At 38.7% G+C, this 22982-nt stretch overlaps 2 protein-coding genes across 2 annotated transcripts in view; both read left to right on the top strand.

The window, feature by feature from the left end:
* The first annotated feature begins 6030 nt into the window (after positions 1 to 6030).
* ITGA1 (integrin subunit alpha 1) overlaps positions 6031 to 22982 on the top strand; it is a 165929-nt gene continuing 148977 nt past the window's right edge. Inside the window, exon 1 of the mRNA XM_045815312.2 lies at positions 6031 to 6165. Coding sequence (XP_045671268.2) covers positions 6105 to 6165 — 61 coding nt within the window. The 5' untranslated portion in view covers positions 6031 to 6104. The remainder of the gene's footprint in view (positions 6166 to 22982) is intronic.
* Positions 18260 to 22381, top strand: PELO (pelota mRNA surveillance and ribosome rescue factor). The gene is made up of 2 exons (XM_045815313.2): positions 18260 to 19284; positions 19571 to 22381. Exons 1-2 carry the CDS (start codon positions 18559 to 18561, stop codon positions 20000 to 20002), a joined length of 1158 nt encoding a protein of 385 aa, XP_045671269.1. The 5' UTR covers positions 18260 to 18558; the 3' UTR covers positions 20003 to 22381.

Genomic DNA, 22982 nt, shown 5'->3' with positions numbered 1-22982 from the left:
AGATCCTTTCAGATCTGGTCAGAAGTTCACTTGCCTTTCCTAACTTTTTTTTTTTTTTTAAGATTTTATTTATTTATTTGACAGAGAGAGACAGCCAGTGAGAGAGGGAACACAAGCAGGGGGAGTGGGAGAGGAAGAAGCAGGCTCACAGCGGAAGAGCCCGATGTGGGACTCGATTCCGTAACGCCAGGATCATGCCCTGAGCCAAAGGCAGACGCTTAACCGCTGTGCCACCCAGGCGCCCTGCCTTTCCTAACTTTTATTCCATTCTATTCATCCATTTCATGCTGCCTTTGCCTGGAATGCCCATTGTCCTTTTCTTCTGCCTATGAATCTCTCTCCCCATTTCCTGCAAGACTACATTTCAGTGCCGTAATCTCTATGAAGCCCTGTCTTTTTCTTCCTGTTGACTTTATGCTCTGTTCTGTGGCCCATCAGACACAATTAGAAAGATCATTCTATGCATATCTCTAGGTATCTTGTGAATGTTCTTGAGGATAGTGCCAAGCATTTCAACATCTCTGAATGCTGGGGTCCAGAAGACCTCCTGCTGCACAGAGGTAACACCATAAAGGTTCGAATGTTTGAATGAATGAATTACATGGGGGCAGATGCTGCATGCAATAAAAATGAGTAATTGACTGTCTTGGTATAAGTTATGGTCTAGTAGAGCAGATGATAAATAGCCACATAATTTGTAAAACAAGCTATTTAAGTGTTATTATTTCAAAGCCAAATAATAGACTCCCTTTCTCTTGATGTATTTATTTTTTATTAACTACAAGAGTATTTCCCCACATATATAGTGACCGAGTCCTATTACAAGAAATATCAATCTTCTTGGTTTAATTACTAAGTAATAATTTATTTGTTCCAGTCCTGAGATTTTAGAGCCCACCTTACTTGCTTTAACTCTTTACAAACTGATGAAAGGAAAATAATTACATTAAATCAACCTGCTCAAATAATCCCAGAATTTACTAATAGCTTAAAAAATAATTAACTCACATTGCAAATTAAGGAATCTGGCAATGCAACTAAAATGTTACTGCTCATTAGTGATGGTTATTGTGAGTCAAGAGTGCCATGACTTAAATATTCTTGCTAGGGCACCACCCTGGTACTCCCTCCCCCAGTGCGGCCCTAGTGTGTCACTTATGTTGAAGTCTGCCAATAAGTTTTAGGAGTTTCCTACAGTGTTTAGAACTGTCCTTCACCAGGATTCTAAATTCAGTGTTTTTTTTTTCCTAAGTACCAGTTGCCCAAATGTCTTTGGACCAAGTTTCTGGCATAGACTTGTTCAGGAAATAGGGTGGGAGGAACACCTATTTTATATTTTAAGTGAAAAAACATTTGCACAAGAACATTGTGCAATAACAAAAAAAGAAGAAAAAAAAAGGTTTGGTCGGTAGTGAAGTTTAAGCTACACATCATTGTGACTTTGTTTTGGTCATAGAAGAAGCAATCATGGGTTCTTTCAAGTTGAAGTAATAACACTAATATGGTAATTCCACTAGACTGCTTAATTTAACAGGCTTAAAATGAAACATGTCAATGTTATAATTGAGAACAAAACTGCTTGTTTTCTCTCTCTAGTTCTAAGTGAAAGAAATTAATGGACAGCAGATTTTCAGTAGAAAAACAAGTGTTCTACCCATTTTTGCCTCTGCAGAGCATAGCCCTGGAGTCCAGTACACAGCAGGAACTTAAGAATTATTCAACTCTGGTGCCTGAGTGGCTCAGTTGGTTAAGCCTCCAACTCTTGATTTCAGCTCAGGTCATGATCTCAGGGTCATGAAATGGAGGCCCATGTCAGGCTCCATGCTCAGCAGAGGGTCTGCCTGAGGTTCTCCCTCTCCCTCTCCCCCCCCCACCTCAGGCTCTCTCACACTCTCTCTCAAATAAGTAAATAAAATCTTTTAAATAAATAAATAAATAAATAAATATTAGTCAACTAAACTAAGTTGCCCATATGAGTTAGCTCTGTGAGTTAGCATCACTGTCTTGGAGAGCAACTCCCTGAATATATACATAGTAAAATTTAAAAACCTGAAACTTTATGAAATCTTAACAGAAGCAGCTTAGACAATACTACCCACCCTTAATACCTCGGAGTTGAGGAAGGGGGAAGAAAGCACTATTTGAAACTGTACTAAAATGTATTTTAAACCTCATATTTAACTTTTTGAAAACATCCTTTTACATTTTTCTTATAAAAATCTGTTATTTTAACATAAAATTTTTTTTTAAGTATTTACTATTGAATAAAATTGATACCACCCTTCTACCCAGATGGGAGTGCCTTATTTATCCTGTGGCTTTGAGAACCCATGATCTAACTACCAAAGAACCCTGGCCTTCACCAGAAGCAGAATTCTTAGACCCTTTCCTGTCCCCAACCCCTTAGTGAAATGTTATTTTCTTGTTAAAAAATCCCCTTGACATCTAGCTAATTTGAAAAGTAAATCCTTGTTAATGTCATAATGGCTTCTGATGTCTTAATGTATACTTATTTTATTGGGATATCTTCAAGATAATTCCCTAATACAAAGTAAGGATTCCAGGTGAGGATTCCAGAAATAATAACAAGAGTCGATAGAGGTGATTTTGGCCAAACTAACGCTCTCTTTTGATGCCCATCAAATGGCGTCACTTCTTATGGCCCACAACACACAAAACCTGTCCTATATTCCCACTGTCTAATTCTAATTCTCCCCAACTGGGAAGAAGAATTATTCATTTCTATTTACTTTAATCCAGGCATTTTGCTAAATGCTTCATAGGTTTGTCTCATTTAATCCTCACAATAATCTTCAGAGAGAGGCAGTATTTTTAACCCCATTTTATGTTTGAGAAAACTGAACCTCACAGAAGCTATATAACTTTTCCTAGATCACATAGCTACCATATGGTGGTTCCTGGGCATGAATCCAAGATGTTTAACTCAAGAACCTACTTACTCCAGTAATTATACTTGTAATATATTAGATTACCTCTAAGGAGAATACTTTAGTATGAAATGTATGTTTTTATTTTTGAGATATCAATCCCAATTACTTTTGCGTCATTTTATAGACTCCATATTCTAAATTCTTAATCAGTTCGGTCTCTAACCTCTCAAGGTACTTCTAATTTTCACCCGTATTTCCAAACTGTCAAAGAGATCTGATCAGATTAGATCTCATTTAAAATAGAAGAGTACATCGTACAAAGTCTAGAGCTTAACATTTGCTGTCGAGTGACTCCATGTAATGACTAGTTTTTGACCCTAGTCTTTATCTTCTCTAAGCCTCAGTTTACTCAATAAGATGTCTTCCTGTCAGGATAAAATTGGTTAAGAGAATATCTTGCCTGACTTTGATTTATAGTTTGATTTACTGAAGTTCAGAAAATGAGCACTGATTCTAAATTTAATTCTCCAGCAATAGCTATTTTCTCAGTCTTTATATTTGCACTGATGTGAGATGAGGAAGATTAATAAATATTGCCATAGATTCATAACACATATAGAAGTTAACTTTAACCACAGCACTGGTAGTGCTGATTATCACCATTAGTTTGCAAGTCCTAGAGAAGATTTTCAAAAACTTAGATTCAAAGTATTAACCCCCAAAAAGAAAGCTAAAGTTCCCAGTAATTATAACCTTGGTCATATTATAAGTATGTTTTAACCCTACTTTATTTCAATAAGCTATAATTTTATAATTTCTCTTTTCATTTCTAATTCAATAATACTGTAATTCTAGAGCCCCATATATTCATATGTATATATGTACGTACACATGTATATACACGTATACACATAGGTTTACAAATATACTCACACTATTATATGTTTATGAAAACACTGAGCAATTTGAAGAGATTTTGGAGAAAGTATTTATCATGATCTTTGAATGTCTACACATTAATCAGTTAATCAGTATTTGATTATTGTGCAAACCCCATGGGCCATACTGAGAAGCATAAGACATAACTGAAACTATAGACAGGGAGATGAGATGTACAGATTCCTTGTCAAGGAGTTCCCAGGAAAGGAACAGCAGGAGGCAGGGCGATGATACAGGTTAATGAAGATGGGTTGGAAAGCCAAACTGGGATATGAGACCACTGAATGCAGGCAAAGGAGCATAAGTAATGTCTAATGGGTTTGAACTATGATCCAACATGAGATTTTTCTAGAGATTTATTTGTGCAGTTTTGAAAATAGGACTAAGAAATGAAAATATGAAAGCTGGAAACAGGGGGATAGTGTTTTAAATATGTTTATTGGGTAATCATTTTGTACATCAAATAGAAGAGGAATTCCTTAGCTCTTATGGGTCATGTTACTGAGATTTGATGGCCTTGAACCTCTCAGGGCTGCACATCCTATTTTGTTTATCTTCATTAACATTTCTTTACCTTTTATTTTTTCCAACCTTTAGACTCTGCAATCTTCTATTTGGTGGCAATCTATTCAGTCATCTCTGTGGGCTTCTCCCTTCCCTTCTCTTGGGTTACCTGTGCTGTCACCTGGATTGTGTTCTAGGCAGAGTCCTCCTTTGGGTGGCAGTCTTGTCCTGCCTAGCCCTCGTCCTGAGAGATGATTAGTTGTTGCTTTGAATTGAAATGAATTGATTTGATTCCCTCCACCATCTGTAAACACAAATCCACTTATACACTCCTTCCCTTTCTTTGAAATTCTCAAAACCATTAAGACACAGCTGCTTCAAACAAAAAACAGCAGGTGAAGCTAACATATGAATGTGGCTCTTGACTCAGGGAGGTTTTACAACTCATCCAACAAGGAAGGGAAGCATTGCAAATTCTTAAGCGCCTTTTCTGGCCTGGGTCTCCCCAGATGGGGTAACAGTCTCCAACATTTTGACCTGTCAATTTAACGTCCCAATTTTCAGTTCCCTAGAGAGTGGGATTGGGGGAGGAAGGAGTAACATGAGCAGGATTTAATGCACTCTTACTTTTAAAAGTCTATAACAAGAAGAAATAAAACAGTGCCCCGAGTTCTTTATTAGATTCAATTCCCAGTGTACAAACATCCTAATTCAACTTAAACAAAATAGCCCACACACATAAACATTTCTAAGGAGACTGTTTGCCTCAACCCTTCATTAACCTCCCTCTTCTCTCTTGCATTTATCTTTCTCCCTTTCTTTTTCTTTTCTCGCATTCTTGTTTCTTTCTCCTTTTCTCCCACTTACAGTCTTCCCAAAGAAAAGTTTAGCTGCAACCACCGTTTAACCACAAATCACCATAAACGAAGCAAACTCTACATAAGCGAAAGCAAAACCCTCTGTGGGGGCGTGTCAGAGTGGAAGCCCCCTCTGCACAACACTCACTCTCTCTCTCTCTCTCTCTTTCTCTCTCTCTCTCTCTCTTTCTATCTCTCTCTCTCTCTCAGTGCTAGACAACAGACAGCGAAGTTCAACTGTCCGCAGGAGAGGGAGGTGGGGATACCAATGTGCTCCCTTTCAGAGACTGTCTAATTCCTTCTGCGCAGTTTGACCCCAAGAAAGCAGCAATTTGACCCCAAGAAAGCAGCCTTCCCTTAAGGGCCAAGGAGCCCCGGCACTATGAAAGTGCCCTCCCTGCTAAGACCCAGGGAGAAGTAAGGGGTGTGAAGGCGGGGCCATGGGTTGGCGACACCCTCCCGAAGGTCCAGCCCTCGCCCGCCTTCCTACCACCTTAGGGAGCTGGCACGAAGAGCGGGATCACCCTCTCAATGAAAGGCAGATGTCCCTTTAAGGTTTGCTTTGCACTCCGTGGACTTTAGCCTAAACACGAACCCGCGAAGCTGGCTTTATTTGTCCATGTCTCGGACAGAGCCTGGGAGGCTGCCAGTGGGATTTCAGAGACCGAGCGCGCGAAGGGGCGGGAGATGGGGCAGTAAGTCTGGGATATGAAAAGCGTGGAGAGGACCTAGAGGCATTCGTCGAAAACACAGGAAATTCACTCTTCGGCTTCTGGGCGCCGCGACTGACCGGGGCCGGAGACTGAGACCTGCGGCGGCAGAGTGGCCCAGAGCGCGCAGCTCCCGTGCCCAGTCCTGCCGCGTCTTGCCCTCCGATCCGGCGATTACCCCGGGCTCTGAGGGCACCCCGGCCATGGCCCCCCGACGCCAAGCCAGCCCAGGGGTCGCTGTCGCCTGCTGTTGGCTTCTCACCGGTGAGCTACCCTGTTTTTCTCTGAGCATCTGCGTGCGGGGCTCCAGGCTACTTGTGGGTAGGGAGATACAGATTGCTCTGGCCCAGAGAGGTGGAGGGAGCGCCGGTTACTTTGGGACGCTCCAGGTAGTCTGTGTAGGTCCCAGTACAGAAAGGAGTGTCTGCGTTTCGGTTTTGATATGGTTTTGATGTGTTTCAAAACCTTCCCCCGCAATGGTAGGAGGGAGACAGTGCTGAAAACTTGACACGGTAGAAATGCTTTACAATTAAAGTTTTTAAGTTGTTTTGACATTTTACATTGTATTTTGGTACTTTGCTGAATGGCATTCCCCCACCTTTTCTTTTTCTTCTTTTTATTTATTTATTTATTTATTTAATTTATTTTTTTATTTTTTTGGAGGAAGGTAACTAGAGGGCGCCGGATTCATGTGCAAAGTTCCTACCATCAGGTTACTCAAGAATGGGCATTATTGCATTTTCTTGCTGTCAACTATTCAAGATCTTTTCTGCTACAGAACGAGGAAGGAAAGGAATGCAAGGCAAAATTGCTTTTTGTTCTGAAATGATGTTTCTATATAAGGAGGAGGAACACTTTGAAATTGAGAAAGGGATAGTCACAGAGCAGACTTTTTTTAAATGCGAAATACAGTGTTGTTTACTTGTGCATAAAAGGTATTTTTAAGGAGGGACTTAAAAAAAAAAAAAAACACTGGAAATGCAGTTATATCCAATTCAGAAAAGGTTGAATCATAGCATTTTCTAAGATTTTCCAAATGATTGACCCATGGTCAGATTTTATCAGATACTGAGGGGGAAAAGCTGTAATGGTAAAGAAAAACGCAGATTGGTGAAGCTTTGTGTGAAAGAAAGTGACCTGATTAATGGTTAGGTTAATGGTTGGGTTTAGCATATCCTCAATATTCAATGTTCAGTGTCTTTACTGCTGACATGTTTATTGGTATGAGTTAATTTAGCATTTTTCCATTAAAAACAGGGGTGATCCAGCCAGTTTACCTTGATTTAGATGCCCAAGCATTGTTAAGTCTTATGAAGATCACTGAGAAATGGATTATTTGCAAGCAAAACATTTTTTCGTAGTGAGGTGGTATTAAGAGATTTAATTATGAGCTATTGACTTTTCATCCAAACATTTTCCACTACTCAGGAAGTGTCCAGTAATCCAAACAGTAGTAACTTCTGAACAGCTTTACAGCCAGTGAATGTTTTAACTTACCAGCTACTGTCACTGCCCTTTACACTTATTTGACCTATGATGCCTCTTAAGCTCAAACTTTTTGGAGGTTGTTTGCGTTTTGTTGTCGTTGTATAAAATCTGAAGTTTTCTAACTATTCAAGTTGTACCTTTTTCATTTTACCAAATAAGTATTCACTAGTACAGAAAGGATCAAGTGCAGTTTGCACATCCTCTAAAAAGACAAGAATGAAACTTAAAAAAATAGAGGTACTACTTTATTTACTCATGCCTAAAACAGTTGCAGTTGCATACTGTGGGTTTTCTGAAATTGTTGGGATAATATGCCTTGCTAAATGCAGAAAGGGACTTAAAGAATAATGCATAGATATTTCTAAATTATAATATTTAATTCCTTTGTGTGTGTGTATATGTGTGTATATTATTCAATCATACTAAAATTTAGAATTTGTTGCATCAGAATCAATAGGTTCCTCATATGTGCTATATTTATGCCCATTTCACAACACAAGGATCTGAAATTTGACTTCTTCCTCTCCTTTGCTGGTTTTCCAATCAGTCATCATATTGTCAGCTTTCCTGGAAGCTCCTCAATTCATAGAATCCACACCTAACCTGTGGTCTCATCACTATACCCGCCCATGCACACTACCATAGAGAGCTTTTCTTGTTGCAAATCTGAATCTCTATCTTCTTAATAAGTAATTTTCATTATGTCTTAGTCTTTTTAGTAAAACAAACAAACAAAAACACTTTCATGGTTCTTTATTTTCTTCAGATGAAATCCAAAATTCTCTACTGACCACTCAGGGTTTGCCCTAATCCAGCACCCTCTCTCTACTACTATACCTGTATCAGTTTCCTATTTCTGTTGTATCAAATTGCTATAGATTTTATTGGCTTAAAACAAGACAAATATATTATGTTACAGTCCCGTAAGTTAGAAGTATCAGCGGGCTAAAATCAAAATGTGGACAGAGCTGTTTGTCTTCTGAAGGCTATATCAGGGAGAATTAATTTTCTACCCTTTTCTAGCTTCTAGAGGCCCCCTGCATTCCTCAGCTTGTGGCTCCATCCTCCATCTTCAAAGCCAGCAGAATAGCATTTTCAAATCTTACCTTCTGACTCTGCTTCATCATCCATTTCCTTCTCTGACTCTGACCCTATAGCCTCTTTCTAATAAGGATCCTTCTAATTATATTGGACCCACTTGGATAATCCAGGATAATCTCTTCGTCTTGAGATCCTTGATTTAATCACATATGCCAAGTCCTTTTTGCCATATAAGGTAAAGTATTCACAGGTTCTTTGCATTTGGACATGAACATTTTTGGGAGACCATTATTCTGCCTACCAAAACCCTGAAATGTAAACTTACCGTTGATGTAGGAAAGATGTTAGAGCACAAAGCCGACAGCCAAGGAAGAATTCTTGAGACATCTTTGGTGCAAAAGAGTGATTTTATTAAAGCATGGGGACAGGACCAGTGGTCAGAAAGAGCTGCAATGGGGTCATGAGGAGTGGCCCATTATATACTTTCAAGTTGGGAGGGGGTTAAGGATAGCATAAGTCTCTAAGGAATTTTGGAAGCAAGGTTTCCGGACCCTGAGGGGCTAGCTATTGTTGGGAAAAGGTCATTTATTAACGTCTAATAAAACCTTAGTCATGAGACTAATGTATATCGGTGGGCCATATGCTTGGGTGATGATTGCTGACACATATCTTGCGGGGTGGTTAGAGATAAAGGAAATTTCCAAAGGAATTTTTGTAAGTTAAAATAGACTTACAGGATCCTGAGGGAGGGGTTGCTCAGGGTAGGATTGCCTTTTGCCCTTAGCAAAGTATTAACATTGAGGCAGTTGAGTCCCTAGAGAAATGTCACTCGGCCTGTTTCAAGGACTTGTCAGTGGGATGTAGGTAGTAAGGAAATTTAATAATTTTTATTCTGCCTTTGTTTCCCATATCATTATGATAGCCAGTCACATTTCCTTACTTTCTACATAAACCTCATGCTCATTTTGCTACTGTGGGTATGACCTTGTTGTTTTATATATCTAGAAAAGAACTCCACCCTTCCTTCCCACCACCCCCTGCCATCTAGATGAATTCTCTCCAGCCTTCAAAGATGCAATCTAAAGGAACTCTCTCCAGCCTTCAAAGCTGGGTTTATGTCATGACAACAAACCACCATCCCAATAAACTTCCCACTGGATTAAAAATTGTCTTGTATTAGCTTTTTAACAGTATTTTAAAATGATTTGTCAACAAAGATTATTATTTTATGTATGTCAAAGTCCCAGCAAAAAACTAGTGACACATATAAAGCATTTAACTAAAGAAAGTTTAATAAAGGACTGTTTACAGAGACATTTAAAGAACTGACAAAAGATGGTGGAGTACCTAAGGACAAACAATAGAGAAGAAAGCATTTGAAGCAACAGTGGGAAGAGAAGCCATTACCATTCTTAGGCCTGAGGAGGTAGCAGAGTCAGGTTGACTGTGAACTCTAGCTATGGGAGAGGGGCTGTTGGACAGGAGCTGGGGCATAAGAAAAGGAATGCAGCTAGAGTCAAAATTGAAGCCCAGCCAGGAGGGAGCAGGAGAAGTAAATACCCCCTTCATTTCCTCCCACCCTCTAATGTCTTGCCCAACACTCTCATTGGCCAAGTCCAAATGGCAGAATTAGACTTTCTGGGGAATAGGGTCAGGACATAAAATAACTGAGAAAAACTAACACAATGCTGAAAGGCACATATTTATTGGGAATATATTATGTGTGAGGCCTTGTACCAAAAACTTTGCATGTATTACTTTAATCTCAAAAAAAGGAAAATTTTAGAACTATTACCCATATATAAGATATGAAGAAACCAAAATGCTAAGAGATTAATTTGTCCAAAGTCCCAGGACTAGTAAATGGCAAAGCCTGTGCTCAGCTTACTCTCTGATCTCAAATCTCCTGCTGTGAAATAATATGCCATATAAGCTATCAAAATGCAAATCCATTTCCTTCTTGCTCAACTCTCTGAATGTTAAAGCCAAGCATAACTGTCTAAAAAACTTTGGAAAGGACCTAATTAATGATGTGAGTCTGATATTTTTGTGACTTTTAGGTATATCATGAAATTAGATGATGTCCCACCCTATATTAATTATAACTCGAATAAGACTACTATCTCTGGCTATTAAGAATATATAGAATGACCCCTAATTGAGTTAGATGTCTCTCCTCTAGAAACCTTTTAGTTAGCCTAAAAGCAAGGTGTCTTCCTTTGTGACTTTTTTCAGTTAAGATTTCCTATTCAAAATGAAGTCCATCGAGGTGATGGCTGAATATGGAAATCAGATACTTACCCATAACAAAGAAATGACCTCCAGTGGCACACAATGGACTGTCAGGAATTATTGAAGATGATGAAACTCCTTAGTCATTATGATGTATATAAAGGTAGCAATAAATTCATAGGATGTTTGTTTAATAAATAGGCATTGAGAGTAGCAATGAATATATGTTTAACTAGTTTACCTATTTTTCTTCCCTGCTGTTGTGATGCTGCTTTGATGCATAAACTCTTGGGCCACAGCTTATAACTGTTGATTTTACGTCCTTAGATGGATGCTCCTCTGCCTTTGTTCTTCCACCTCCAACCTAAGAAACTTCCCGTTAGATTTAGAACTTACTGGATTTTCTCATGCCCCTTAAAATATTTTGTAAAGTAGTAAAACATATTCAGAAAATTAGGGATCAAAATGGTATTCTTTACCTACACAATCTTTCTGTTTATGAAACACAAAATAGTGTTTTTGATTTCATGTTAAAAAATTGAGATATTTGGAATTATTGCCACAATGCTAAAATCAAAATACATTGCCTATCTGGAATGGTCTATGACTGGAGAATTGTATTCACTCTCAAAGCAAGTACGGAGAGTATCAAGAGATATAAATGAGCTGAATATATTCCCGTCAAGATTATTGAGCTTCTTTTAGCTCTTTTGTTGTGCCAGCTCCTCTGAGGTCTCCAGGCCTTTGCATAAGCAGTTGCTCACTCTGCTTGCTTACTTCAAGTCTCCACATGAACGTCATTTCCAAGAAACCCACTGGGGTAAATTGGTCCTCCTCCCCCAGAAACATGTAAGTCCCTAGCATCTTTGCTTCTATACTAAAACACATGAAACGGTTAATTACATATCTGTCTTCCCAGCTTGCTATATGCTCTCTGAGGATAGAGTTTATTATCCTTAGCATCTAAGAATAATAGCCACTTGAAAATTTGTTATTGAATGAATCTCAAAAGATAGACTAAAGACAAACTCATAAATACTTAAGAGATCAGATTGTCTCTTCTAACTGTATCCTGACCTGGAAAAAAAAAATACATATATATATATATCCCCATATTTATATCTAATTGAACAAAAGACACCATCAATTGAAAATTGAATAATGTATCATTATTTTATTCACTACTAAGAAAAAAAATGCTGCCAATCCAATTACAATTGTTAGACTGTTAGATACCTCCTAGTTTCAGAGATGTTGAAAGGTGGGAAAATGTGCATCTGAAAATTACAAACATACAGTAAATCTACATAGTAATTTTCTATCACATTTCTTTGTATTTTTAAAAATTGCATCATAAAATTTCAAACATATTCCTGGATACAAATGACACTCTTTCTGAATACAATGATATGAACCTTGTTCCTCTTCTTAGTTTTTTTCTATCTGATGTAGGGGATAATTGCTCCTCTGTCATCAGCAGCCTCACCAAATCCCAAAAATGAGCTTCATCTGAATACTCTGCCTCAGGAGAAACATGACAATAAAGTAATCAAAAATGTTCCAGTTGCACAGGATCAGTGACTAGTTTTGGCAAGCCCTAAATTTCTGTCATAAATGGTGATTAGTGCTAGATGCTATACACATATGAAGGGACCTAATTTTTATCTGAGGTCTTCTGTAATTTCAAAGGAAGATTAAAAAGTCAACTAAGTCTTAAAAGGAGATTAAAATATATGCACTGGTTGGTATTAAGAATTCACTTTATGTGCAGGGGCGCCTGGGTGGCACAGCGGTTAAGCGTCTGCCTTTGGCTCAGGGTGTGATCCCGGCGTTTTGGGATCGAGCCCCACATCAGGCTCCTCTGCTATGAGCCTGCTTCTTCCTCTCCCACTCCCCCTGCTTGTGTTCCCTCTCTCGCTGGCTGTCACTATCTCTGTTGAATATATAAATAAAATCTTTAAAAAAAAAAAATAATTCACTTTATGTGCAAAAACATTAATATTGTTTTATCCAAACAGTAGATCTTTATAAAAAAGTGAGAAATCTAATTTTAAAAATTGTTGTAATCCAAATAATTCAAATATTAAAAGAAGTGACAACACATGCTTTTTTATATCAATTATATGAGATCTGCTGAAATAAATAAATGCAGATTTTTAAATTTGAATAGGGTACCTAAATCACATTAGAATGTCAAATGATTAAGATGAATGGACTGCATATTTTATTATAAATCCTATATTCTTAATATGAAATTCAAATTACAGTATACTTTCAAAACTATTTTGTTATCTATAATTTTAACTTTAATACTAAAGCTTGAAAACACATGGGTATTGATCAGTCCTTAAAATTATACATTTTATTGTGGTATTATTGGTAAAATGATCCTGTATGGGGAAACACACAAACAGAAACACACCACTCATACATGCTTTTGTTGATAAGATTTTATTTGGTAGGAGGTTTTATATTGTTTTGTGACAATTACAAGTAATTATTTTTAATCACAGGAAACTTAGATAGTAACTGAGTACAAATTCCTTCAAAAAAAAAAAAAAAAAAAAACCTTACCCTTTTCCCTTTTCCCCTTTGCCAGAATTAGCTGAATACTTCTCCCAGCTGTCCACTTAGCTTTGCTTGTGGAGGTCACATGGGCATCTCTGAACAATCTGAGTTTGGCACATTCTCTTTACATAAATGATTGCATTTATTACTAGATATTCATTATCAGAGCTCTGGCTTATTCTGCAAAGAACATTTTCTAAACAGGCATAATAAAACTGTCACTATACATTATTTACAACATTTTAAGATCTTTTCCTCAGTAAGATGTGTTTAAAATAACCATTTTCTTATGCAAGCATGGGTATCTCAAAAATTGAAATAGGTTTTTAGAAACCTCTTACCTTAAGAGTAATCATCTTTTTAAAATTTTGGTAACATTATAAAACAATGTTTTCCTAATTTTAAGATGCTAGTGATAGACAAGTTAAAAATTCTGCATTAAAGGAGAACAAACAATTATGCATCCTTTCATGTAATAACTACGCTTATATAACAATTGCTGTGCTGGGTTTCAGGAACACAGACAAATAAAAGACAGGCTCACAGTCTGAAAAAGGCAGTAGACAAGCAAAGAACCAATGATGGGAGGAGCCTCCACAGTGCTCTAAGCAGAGGAAGGAAAAGATTAGTATGTGTTGCAGGAAAGTTAAGTCTTGAAAAAAAATACTAGAAACAAGAACATTTACACAGCCCTCACTGTTCTACACCCAGGGTATTCAAACAAGATTTCCATTCTTCAGGAGCTCATAATCCCTGCTGCTGTCGCACAAACCATTTCTAACATACTATAAGAAGAAGTATTGTAATCCAGTTCACCAATGAGGTACATGAACTCATGCACTAAGGCTGACCTAAGGTTTCCCTGGAGAAGAGATACTAGTATAAATTAATAGTATCCAACAGATTATCCATCAGTCAACTTTACTGAACCAGTTGTTTTTCTAAGGCTGAATAATTATGATCATGTTAAAGTGAGCCCTTGCCCCTTGCTTTGTCTAGCTTCAGGTCAGGCATTCTTAGAGACATACCACAGTATCTCACATGTTTATAGAACTCTACAGTTTACAAAGTATCATAATCTCATTAGACCCTTATAAGGGTTATCAAATGAGAGAGGCAGGACAAATAATCTGATATAATTTAGAATGAAAAATTCAGGTTTGCAGACGTTAGGGGGCTTCTCTAAAGTTGCTGTAATCTAGCTAGAAAAATCATGATTCATGTCTGCTGACTCTTGCTGTGCAGTATTAAACTTGGTATTGATCTTTTACCGCTGCAGTGGACCTTAGGAAGAATAAAATTCAAAAGGTACTATGCAAAATTGAAAATAAATGTGATAGGGGGAGATTATGAGTAGTGTTTTACTTTTTAAAAATATTTTTGAAGCATAATCTTTACAATTAAGACAGTTTTAATTATTGAATTGAATACCCTCAATTCTTAAGTAAAAGAAACAGAGTTTCTAAGAGACTAAGGGCTGCCAAAAGTTAGAGTAAAAATGATTGACAGGGTAGGAATTACAATCCAGGACATTTGACTTCTAGCCCAGTTTTCTTTTTGAGACACTAGAATTATATCAAAAACAACAAATTGAAAACTTTTAATTCTAGAGAGATTAATACAAATAAAATAGAAAAAATAGATATAAAGTTACTGATGTAAAGGTTTCTATTTTCAAAAAGCCAATAAGTAAATATAAAATTATAATTTAAAGTAACAAAGATAAATCATGGTTTTTTCCTCAGGATTTTGTGTATTTTGGTAAAAAATGAAAATGTCATATACTGCTATAACTACAGCAGTTTTACAATAAGAGGAATTACTTTTTACATACCATTATTAAGTGAACTATAGCTGATAACAATATCATGCCTTAAGAAGGGTCTGTGATAATGTTCACATAGCTGCCACACCTTACATCTGATCCACTCAGCTTATCATCGATATATAAGTGCCTACTATGTGCAAGGGAATTTTCAAGGGTCAGTGGGGGAATAACAGGATGAATCCACTCAGAGTTCAATAAGAAAGAAAAGCCAAGTAATTCAATTAATACAATGAATGGCTTCAAATGAGAGATAACATTTAAGCTGGTGCTTAAAAAGAAGTAGAATTTATGGAGACAGGAGTGAGAGGTAGTGACATTTTAAATAGAACAGCATGAGTTAAGGGCAGCAAGTAGACAGTTCCCAGGATGTATGGGAAACAAAGATTACTCCTGTGGAATACAGGTTGCTGGAGGGGGCAAGTGGAAAATAAAGCTTGTAAGACCAAATCATGAAGGCTTTGAATGCTAGGGAATTGGATTTTAATTAGTAGGGAATGAGAACTCTAACTCAAAATAAAAATGTAATTAGTCTGGAAATATTTCCACACAAAAATCTGGGAGAAAACATCTGATCATTCAACAGTAAGTTCCAGTTACTAAAAAATAGTTCCATTTCAGATCAAATGATTCTATGAAAAACTTTGTAGTATGTTCAATCACTGAAGCACATTTATGTTTAAAAAAACAATCCATGGGGCACCTGGGTGGCTCAGTTGGTTAAGCGTCTGCCTTCAGCTCAGGTCATGATCGCAGAATCCTGGGATAGAGTCCCACATCAGGGTGGGCTCTCTGCTCAGCAGGGAGTTTGCTTCTCCCTCTCCCTCTGCCTGCCACTCTGCCTGCTTGTGCTATCTCTCTGTCAAATAAATAAATAAAATCTTTAAAAAAAATAAAAATAAAAAATAAAAAGACAGCCCAAAGTAGTTTGGCCCATAATTTAAATAAAAATTTTTAAAAGAACCACAGAATTAACAGTCAATGTGGGTTTCCCACAGGTTTTAAATGTAGAAATATATGCATATTTTTCTAAAATAGAGTATTAGATTTTTCTCAGGGTTTATAATGGTGACTTAGGCTGGGCAGAAGGAAAACTATGTTGAATGGATGAATACAAAGATTTTTAAAAGTAATAAAAACAAGGAAGTGTCTGGTGCCTTTCAGATGCTCTCAGTTGGTTCCTAAACTGTGGGTCTTTAACTAGTAAAGGTGTCTTTAGGGGAAGTGGCAGGGGATGACAGCACATAATTTGTGGCTGCAGAGATGATTTTGAGCATCTATAATAGTCTGTAGCACTGAACAGAGGAGGGGGGTGTAGAGTTAAGCAGGTCTGAATTTAAAAGCTGGTTATGTGATTTTCAATACAGTTATTTTTCTGTTATTCATTTTCTTAATCTACAAAGTAAGGATAACAAATATTTACAGAAGAGAATTAGAAGAGTATAGGAGAGTACCTGGTGAATATTCAATAAACCATAGCTCTTCAAGAAAAACTTAACACTTCTTAAGATCCTACTGTCTGCCTGCCACTGTGATTCTGTGGTTTTTAATCTTTGTCAGACTTTGGAGAGAAGTAAATTCTACTTAGAAAGGTGATCAAGGAGCAACTCAAAGTATTTCTCTCTCCCAGTTAGGAAATGTCCTCTGGAGAGGCAAGCCATCTTCACACTTCAGTGCAATCAGTTCCTTACTCAAAGTTGCTGGGTTTTCTTGGAAGTGGAAGAAGGCAGTCTGAGTTAGACACTTTATGAGGGCACTCAGTATGACAGGAAGGTGTAGAAGAAGAGGAAAAGGAGGTAGAGAGGGAAAGGAAAAGCCACAAAACATACAGTGGCTCTAATTTGTACTAGAGCTTTAGAAGGGATTTTTGTGTCCCCCCAGAATCTCTGAGGAAGATAACTGAGACGTCAGTATCAAGACTTGTGCCAAAGTCAGATTCCTCCTTTTCATTCTGGTCTCGTCAGTTCGAGGTGTTAAGATTCCCTTTCAGTGCCATACACAAAAGAGAAAGAGAATTGAGAAGGTATGTGGGTAGGACTTCTCTGTTCCCCTGTGTTTGGGGGGGGGGGGTTGTTTTTGTTTTGTTGTTGTTGTTTTGAGATTTTATTTATTTGAGAGAGAGCGAGAGATCTAAATCGCGACCAGGAGCGGTGGGAGAGGGAGAAGCAGACTCCCCGTTGAGCGTGGAGCCTGTAGGGTCTCAATCCCAGGACGCTAGAGCTTATGACCTGAGCTGAAGTCAGATACTTAACCCACTGAGCCACCCAGGCGCCCCTCTCCATCTCATCCTAACTCTCAAGGAAACTCTGGTGGTCTTTTTCTATTCACTGATCTTGTTAAGAGGCAATCCTCACTTCTTAACCCCCCACCACCATAAAAATGCTAAGTGACTTAAGGATTTTCTTTAAAGTCAATTTTGTAGCCCTTCAGTAGGGTTGGTCGTAGTAGATCAGATTTTCTCCACTTCCAATATCCTCAGCTCAATTTAGGCAGTGAAGATCTGGCCCTAAATTTTTGCGACCCAACCCCCAACCTAAACATTTCACAGGCTACTGCGCTGCCTAAAGCGGGGACTGCCAATTTTGGATTCCGGGATTCCCAGGACATTAGGGCCCGTAACTGAGAAGTCCACCCAGGGGTAAATTCCACAGATGGTTTCTTCTCTCTCTGGGGTCAGTGCTTTAACATCTGGGATGGTCAGATCGTGCAGACACGGTAACTAAGCGCAGAAAACAGCTGGGCACTTTGCTCTGAGCCCAGACCGTTCCTAGAAACCGCTTCTGGAAATACCAACTCCGACAGGCGTGCAGTGTTTGAATGCTAATAAGGCAAGCACAGTTTAGAACTTTGGGGCCAAGTCTGCACTTTTGAGAATTCCTTTTACTTTAAGTTTTAAATTTGGATTTACCCGGGGCAGAGAAGATATACAGTGGCAATTTCACGCAGCTGGAAAAAAAATTTTGCACTCACATACTCCCCAGATTCTGCACAAACAGCTTTGGAAGAGAAAACTTAGGAAGTCTAAATTCAGCATTAAAATAAATGACTCGCCACCGAAGATTCCGAGCACTTCCCTCTCGGTTTACTCTCCGGACGCACCTCGCGCTTAGTGCGCCTGCGCCCGCGCAAACTGCGACTCCGCCTCCTCTGTGGGGACGTAAAACGTGCGCCGAGAGGCGGAACGCGGGCTGAGCATGCGCCCTCATTGCATCAGCCACCGGGTCTGTGCTGGCGGCTGGAATGTCGGAGAAGACTGTGTTTGCTGCTGTGTCTCTCGCGCGGGTGTGGCGCGGTGTGGCGGGAGACTAAGAAAAGAAGGGCTAGAGTAAGTGTTCCCTTCGGCCGCTTGAGTCGGAGCTAGAGTATTTCCTGCCAGGCAAGTGCTTGTTAGGAATCGGACCCCGCCCCCTTCCCGGCCTACACTCCCTTTCCCCTCCCTGTCCCTTTCCCATCAGGGACCCTCTCGTTTCCTCTTTTTCGGCCTGTGAACTCCCGCCGAGGTCATGAAGCTCGTGAGGAAGGACATTGAGAAAGACAATGCGGGCCAGGTGACCCTAGTCCCCGAAGAACCTGAGGATATGTGGCACACCTACAATCTAGTGCAGGTGGGCGACAGCTTGCGTGCCTCCACCATCCGCAAGGTACAGACCGAGTCCTCCACGGGCAGCGTAGGAAGCAACCGGGTCCGCACTACTCTCACTCTCTGCGTAGAGGCCATCGATTTTGACTCTCAAGCCTGCCAGCTGCGGGTTAAGGGGACCAACATCCAAGAGAATGAGTATGTCAAGATGGGGGCTTACCACACCATCGAGCTGGAGCCCAACCGCCAGTTCACCCTGGCCAAGAAACAATGGGACAGTGTGGTTCTGGAGCGCATCGAACAGGCCTGTGACCCAGCCTGGAGTGCAGATGTGGCGGCTGTGGTCATGCAGGAAGGCCTCGCCCATATCTGCTTAGTCACTCCCAGCATGACCCTCACTCGGGCCAAGGTGGAGGTGAACATCCCTAGGAAACGGAAAGGCAACTGTTCCCAACATGACCGGGCTTTGGAGCGGTTCTATGAACAGGTGGTCCAGGCTATCCAGCGCCACATAAACTTTGATGTTGTGAAGTGCATCCTGGTGGCCAGCCCGGGATTTGTGAGGGAGCAGTTCTGCGACTACATGTTTCAACAAGCAGTGAAGACCGACAACAAAGTGCTCTTGGAAAACCGGTCCAAGTTTCTCCAGGTAAAAGTCTTATCCAAGGATAATTAAGAATGGGCAGAGGGAGTTGTGTAAACTACTCTTAAGTTTTAGAACCGTACAAGAGGAGAAAGTGTTTACTGGACTGTGATTGTAAGTGAGAATGAAATGAAAAAGAGAGTTGTTAAATAGCCTGTTTACATAGTAAACTTTGCTTAAGTCCTCAAACATATAAAGCCTTATTTGTGCTTTTGGCTTTTGGTCATTGCAGACTGATTGATGGGTACTCTTAAGAGATTCTGTTGTCTGACTTTCATAATTATGATTCTAGGTACATGCCTCCTCTGGACACAAGTACTCCCTGAAAGAGGCCCTTTGTGACCCTTCTGTAGCTAGCCGCCTTTCAGACACTAAAGCTGCTGGGGAAGTAAAAGCCTTGGATGACTTCTATAAAATGTTACAACATGAACCTGACCGAGCTTTTTATGGACTCAAGCAGGTGGAGAAGGCCAATGAGGCTATGGCAATTGACACATTGCTCATCAGCGATGAGCTTTTCAGGCACCAGGATGTCGCCACACGAAGCCGGTATGTGAAGCTGGTGGACAGTGTGAAAGAGAATGCAGGCACAGTTAGGATATTCTCTAGTCTTCATGTATCAGGGGAACAGCTCAGTCAGTTGACTGGAGTAGCTGCCATTCTCCGCTTCCCTGTCCCTGAACTCTCTGACCAAGAGGATGATTCCAGTTCTGAAGAAGATTAATGATTGGACCTTGTAATTGAGACAAGCTGTGTCTCCATTGTTACAGTTTCTTAGCATCCTGACAGAAAGCTGCAAGGCACTTTGTGATTCTTATAGGGAGTTCTCATGTATTTGGTCATAGGTATTTTGTGATTGGCAGGACATGTGTTCAAAGTAAACAATAAATTAAAAGGAAATAATCTCCATGTACTACCATCTTTATTAATTAGGATAATTTATGTAGAAATTATGAGTTATTTGCAGTATTTAAAAACATTTTGTATATATAAGAATGCCTATATATTCTTTTAGATCATAAAATCCCAAATGTCATACTTTGAAATAAGTTTTCCTTAGGAAAAGCCATTTAATATTTCATTATCCTCAGTTTACATTGTTTATTTTAATTCTGCATAGTGTTACACTGTGTTTAATGATCCCTTTCCTCCATTTCCTCTACACTTTTTTTTTCTTTTAAATTTGCTGTTTTAAGTGATGGCCAAATAATTTGTAGACTTTTCTAGAAGACAAATTTAAAATAGTATTTTTTTTTTTTGAAGATTTTATTTATTTATTTGACAGAGATAGAGACAGCCAGCGAGAGAGGGAACACAAGCAGGGGGAGTGGGAAAGGAAGAAGCAGGCTCCTAGCGGAGGAGCCTGATATGGGGCTCGATCCCATAACGCCGGGATCACGCCCTGAGCCGAAGGCAGACTCTTAACCGCTGTGCCACCCAGGCGCCCCTAAAATGATATCTTTCTTAAGAGACTTGTTAATCATGTTACAAGTAAACTCTTGGTGGGTAGTTGTTTTGTTTTGTTTTTACAATTAATCATACTTGTTTCGGAGAACTGCTTAATCAGTTATTTTTGCATCATAGAGTTTTGATCTGCGAGGGATTCTCGAGATAAACTATTTGAGGTTCCTTTATTTTTAAAATGCAGTTAAGGTATGTGATTTGCTCGTCATGTGGCTAATCAGTGCTAAAGCTGAAAGTAGTCCCTACTTTGGGCCCCATTTCTTTTTACTGCCACACTATTTATGTATTTATTTGGCTTATCCTAAATATTTGTAGTACTATCTTATATTTCTATGTGGCGGTAGTCTGTGCTTGCACATTCTTATTGGACTCTACATCCTATTTTAGGGGGTGAGAAGGCCTGTTCAGAAAGTTTGATTAAATCACCTCATTAGTAGTATGTGGTAGTTGACTTAAACTCCAGTACTGTTTACTGTAGTGAGGGAGTTTCTGCTAATACCTGAGAGTTTTAAATATTTTCATTAAGTATTTTGGATGTGCATTTTAAGAGTTAGCGATTCTTGGACTGGAATTGCATCCTGACTTTTTACAAACCTCAATTTAGCAAAATAAGTAGGAAAGGCATTATGAGGGAAGAGTGGTAATTCAGTTTGTAACACATTGGTACCTACTTCAAATACAGATCCTAAGTAAACTTTTGCTTGTCCTTTCTGTGTCTGGGCTTTTCTTCTGGGAAAAGTGCCAGGTCTGGGGATTACTATTTTTATAAACTTCTAACTAATCTGAGTTTATTTTAATCTGTAATTAGAAATAGACACTTTCATATACTTTAAAATCACATTTTTACATATCTACTTCCTAATCTAAAAATAATTTAGGTTGTCATTTTATTATAAGACCATGGATATTTAAAATACTGTGAAAAGCATGTTATTAAATCATTTGGTAGGAGTATAGAAATGAAACTGCTAAGATTCTTAACATTAGAACCTGATTGATAATGACTTATCAGTAAGAATTTGGAGACTTGGGGCATATATTACTCTCGTAATCTGTGCAGTACTGGTTATTCCTAGCTCTGTTAGTTACTGTATTGGAAATAAGGAGAAATAAAACTTCCCCATAAATTTGACCAGTACATTTTAGGTCATGGGTTCTCAAATTTAGCTGTTAGCCTGAACTTGGGAGGTTTTGAAACTCACTACCCAGACTGGATCCCAGACTCAGTAACCTTTCATTCCTAGAAATGGTTCTTTATAGCTCTCCAGGTGATTCCATTAGGTATCAAGACTTAAAATCACTGATTCAGGCCTTGCTATTCAAAATTGTGGTCAATGGATCACAAGCAGACTATGGACCAAGATCCTGAGAGATTATTAGAAACTGGAATCTATAAAACTTCTCAAAATAAAAGTGTATTTTTTTTGTCTATAAAGTACTTAAAATATCTTCAAGAATTCCTGTTTTTAAAAAGTTACGTTCTGGGGGCGCCTGGGTGCCTCAGTCAGTTAAGCATCCATCTCTTGATTTCAGCTCAGGTTGTAAGATGGAACCCTGAACTGGGCATGGAGCGTGGTTAAGATTTTCTCTGTCCCTCTCCCTCTCATCCCCCCTCTAAAAAAAAAAAAAAAAGTTACATTCTGTACCATTGTCAAGAGTATAAATCATACATGTATAGGGTGAAATACCAAAATAGTGATAACATATAAAATTTTAAAATTACATTTTTTTTTTTTTTTACTATTTTCTAAAAAGCAAAATGAACCATAAGTCTTTGGAAATCATGTTCAGTAGTCTAATTCACTAATATGAATGTCTAATACAACTGCTATTCATTAGTAAGGAACCATTTGGTTACAAATGGAAACACCTCTCAAGGCAATGTTGTACTATAAATTTCCATTTACCATCATTTACCATCTGGTACTTGTAAACAAAGATTTGCGACACCCCCCCCCCCCCCCCGCCGCCTCCCCGCAGCACAATAAATGAGAAGCTGGCAGATTGTTTCATTTTGCTCTAGGTGTGAAATATATCAGGTGTATTTTGCTCTTCCTGGTCCCCCATTTATATGTTAAATATTTTGCTAGCTTTATGTCTGGATTGTTGATTCTAGATTTCATTTTCATTTCTCTCTTGTATACAAGTTGGATCTTTTTCCCCCCAGATGCCACTACAGTAGCTTTGTAAAGCTAATTTTCCTTTATCTCTGCCTATTTTATGTCGTTAACTTTATTTTC

This window comes from Ursus americanus, chromosome 15, assembly GCF_024610735.1.
Source record: "Ursus americanus isolate L20-20 chromosome 15, mUrsAme1.1.p, whole genome shotgun sequence".
Classification (NCBI taxonomy): Eukaryota; Metazoa; Chordata; class Mammalia; order Carnivora; family Ursidae; genus Ursus; species Ursus americanus.
This window is presented reverse-complemented; position numbering and strand designations above follow the sequence as displayed.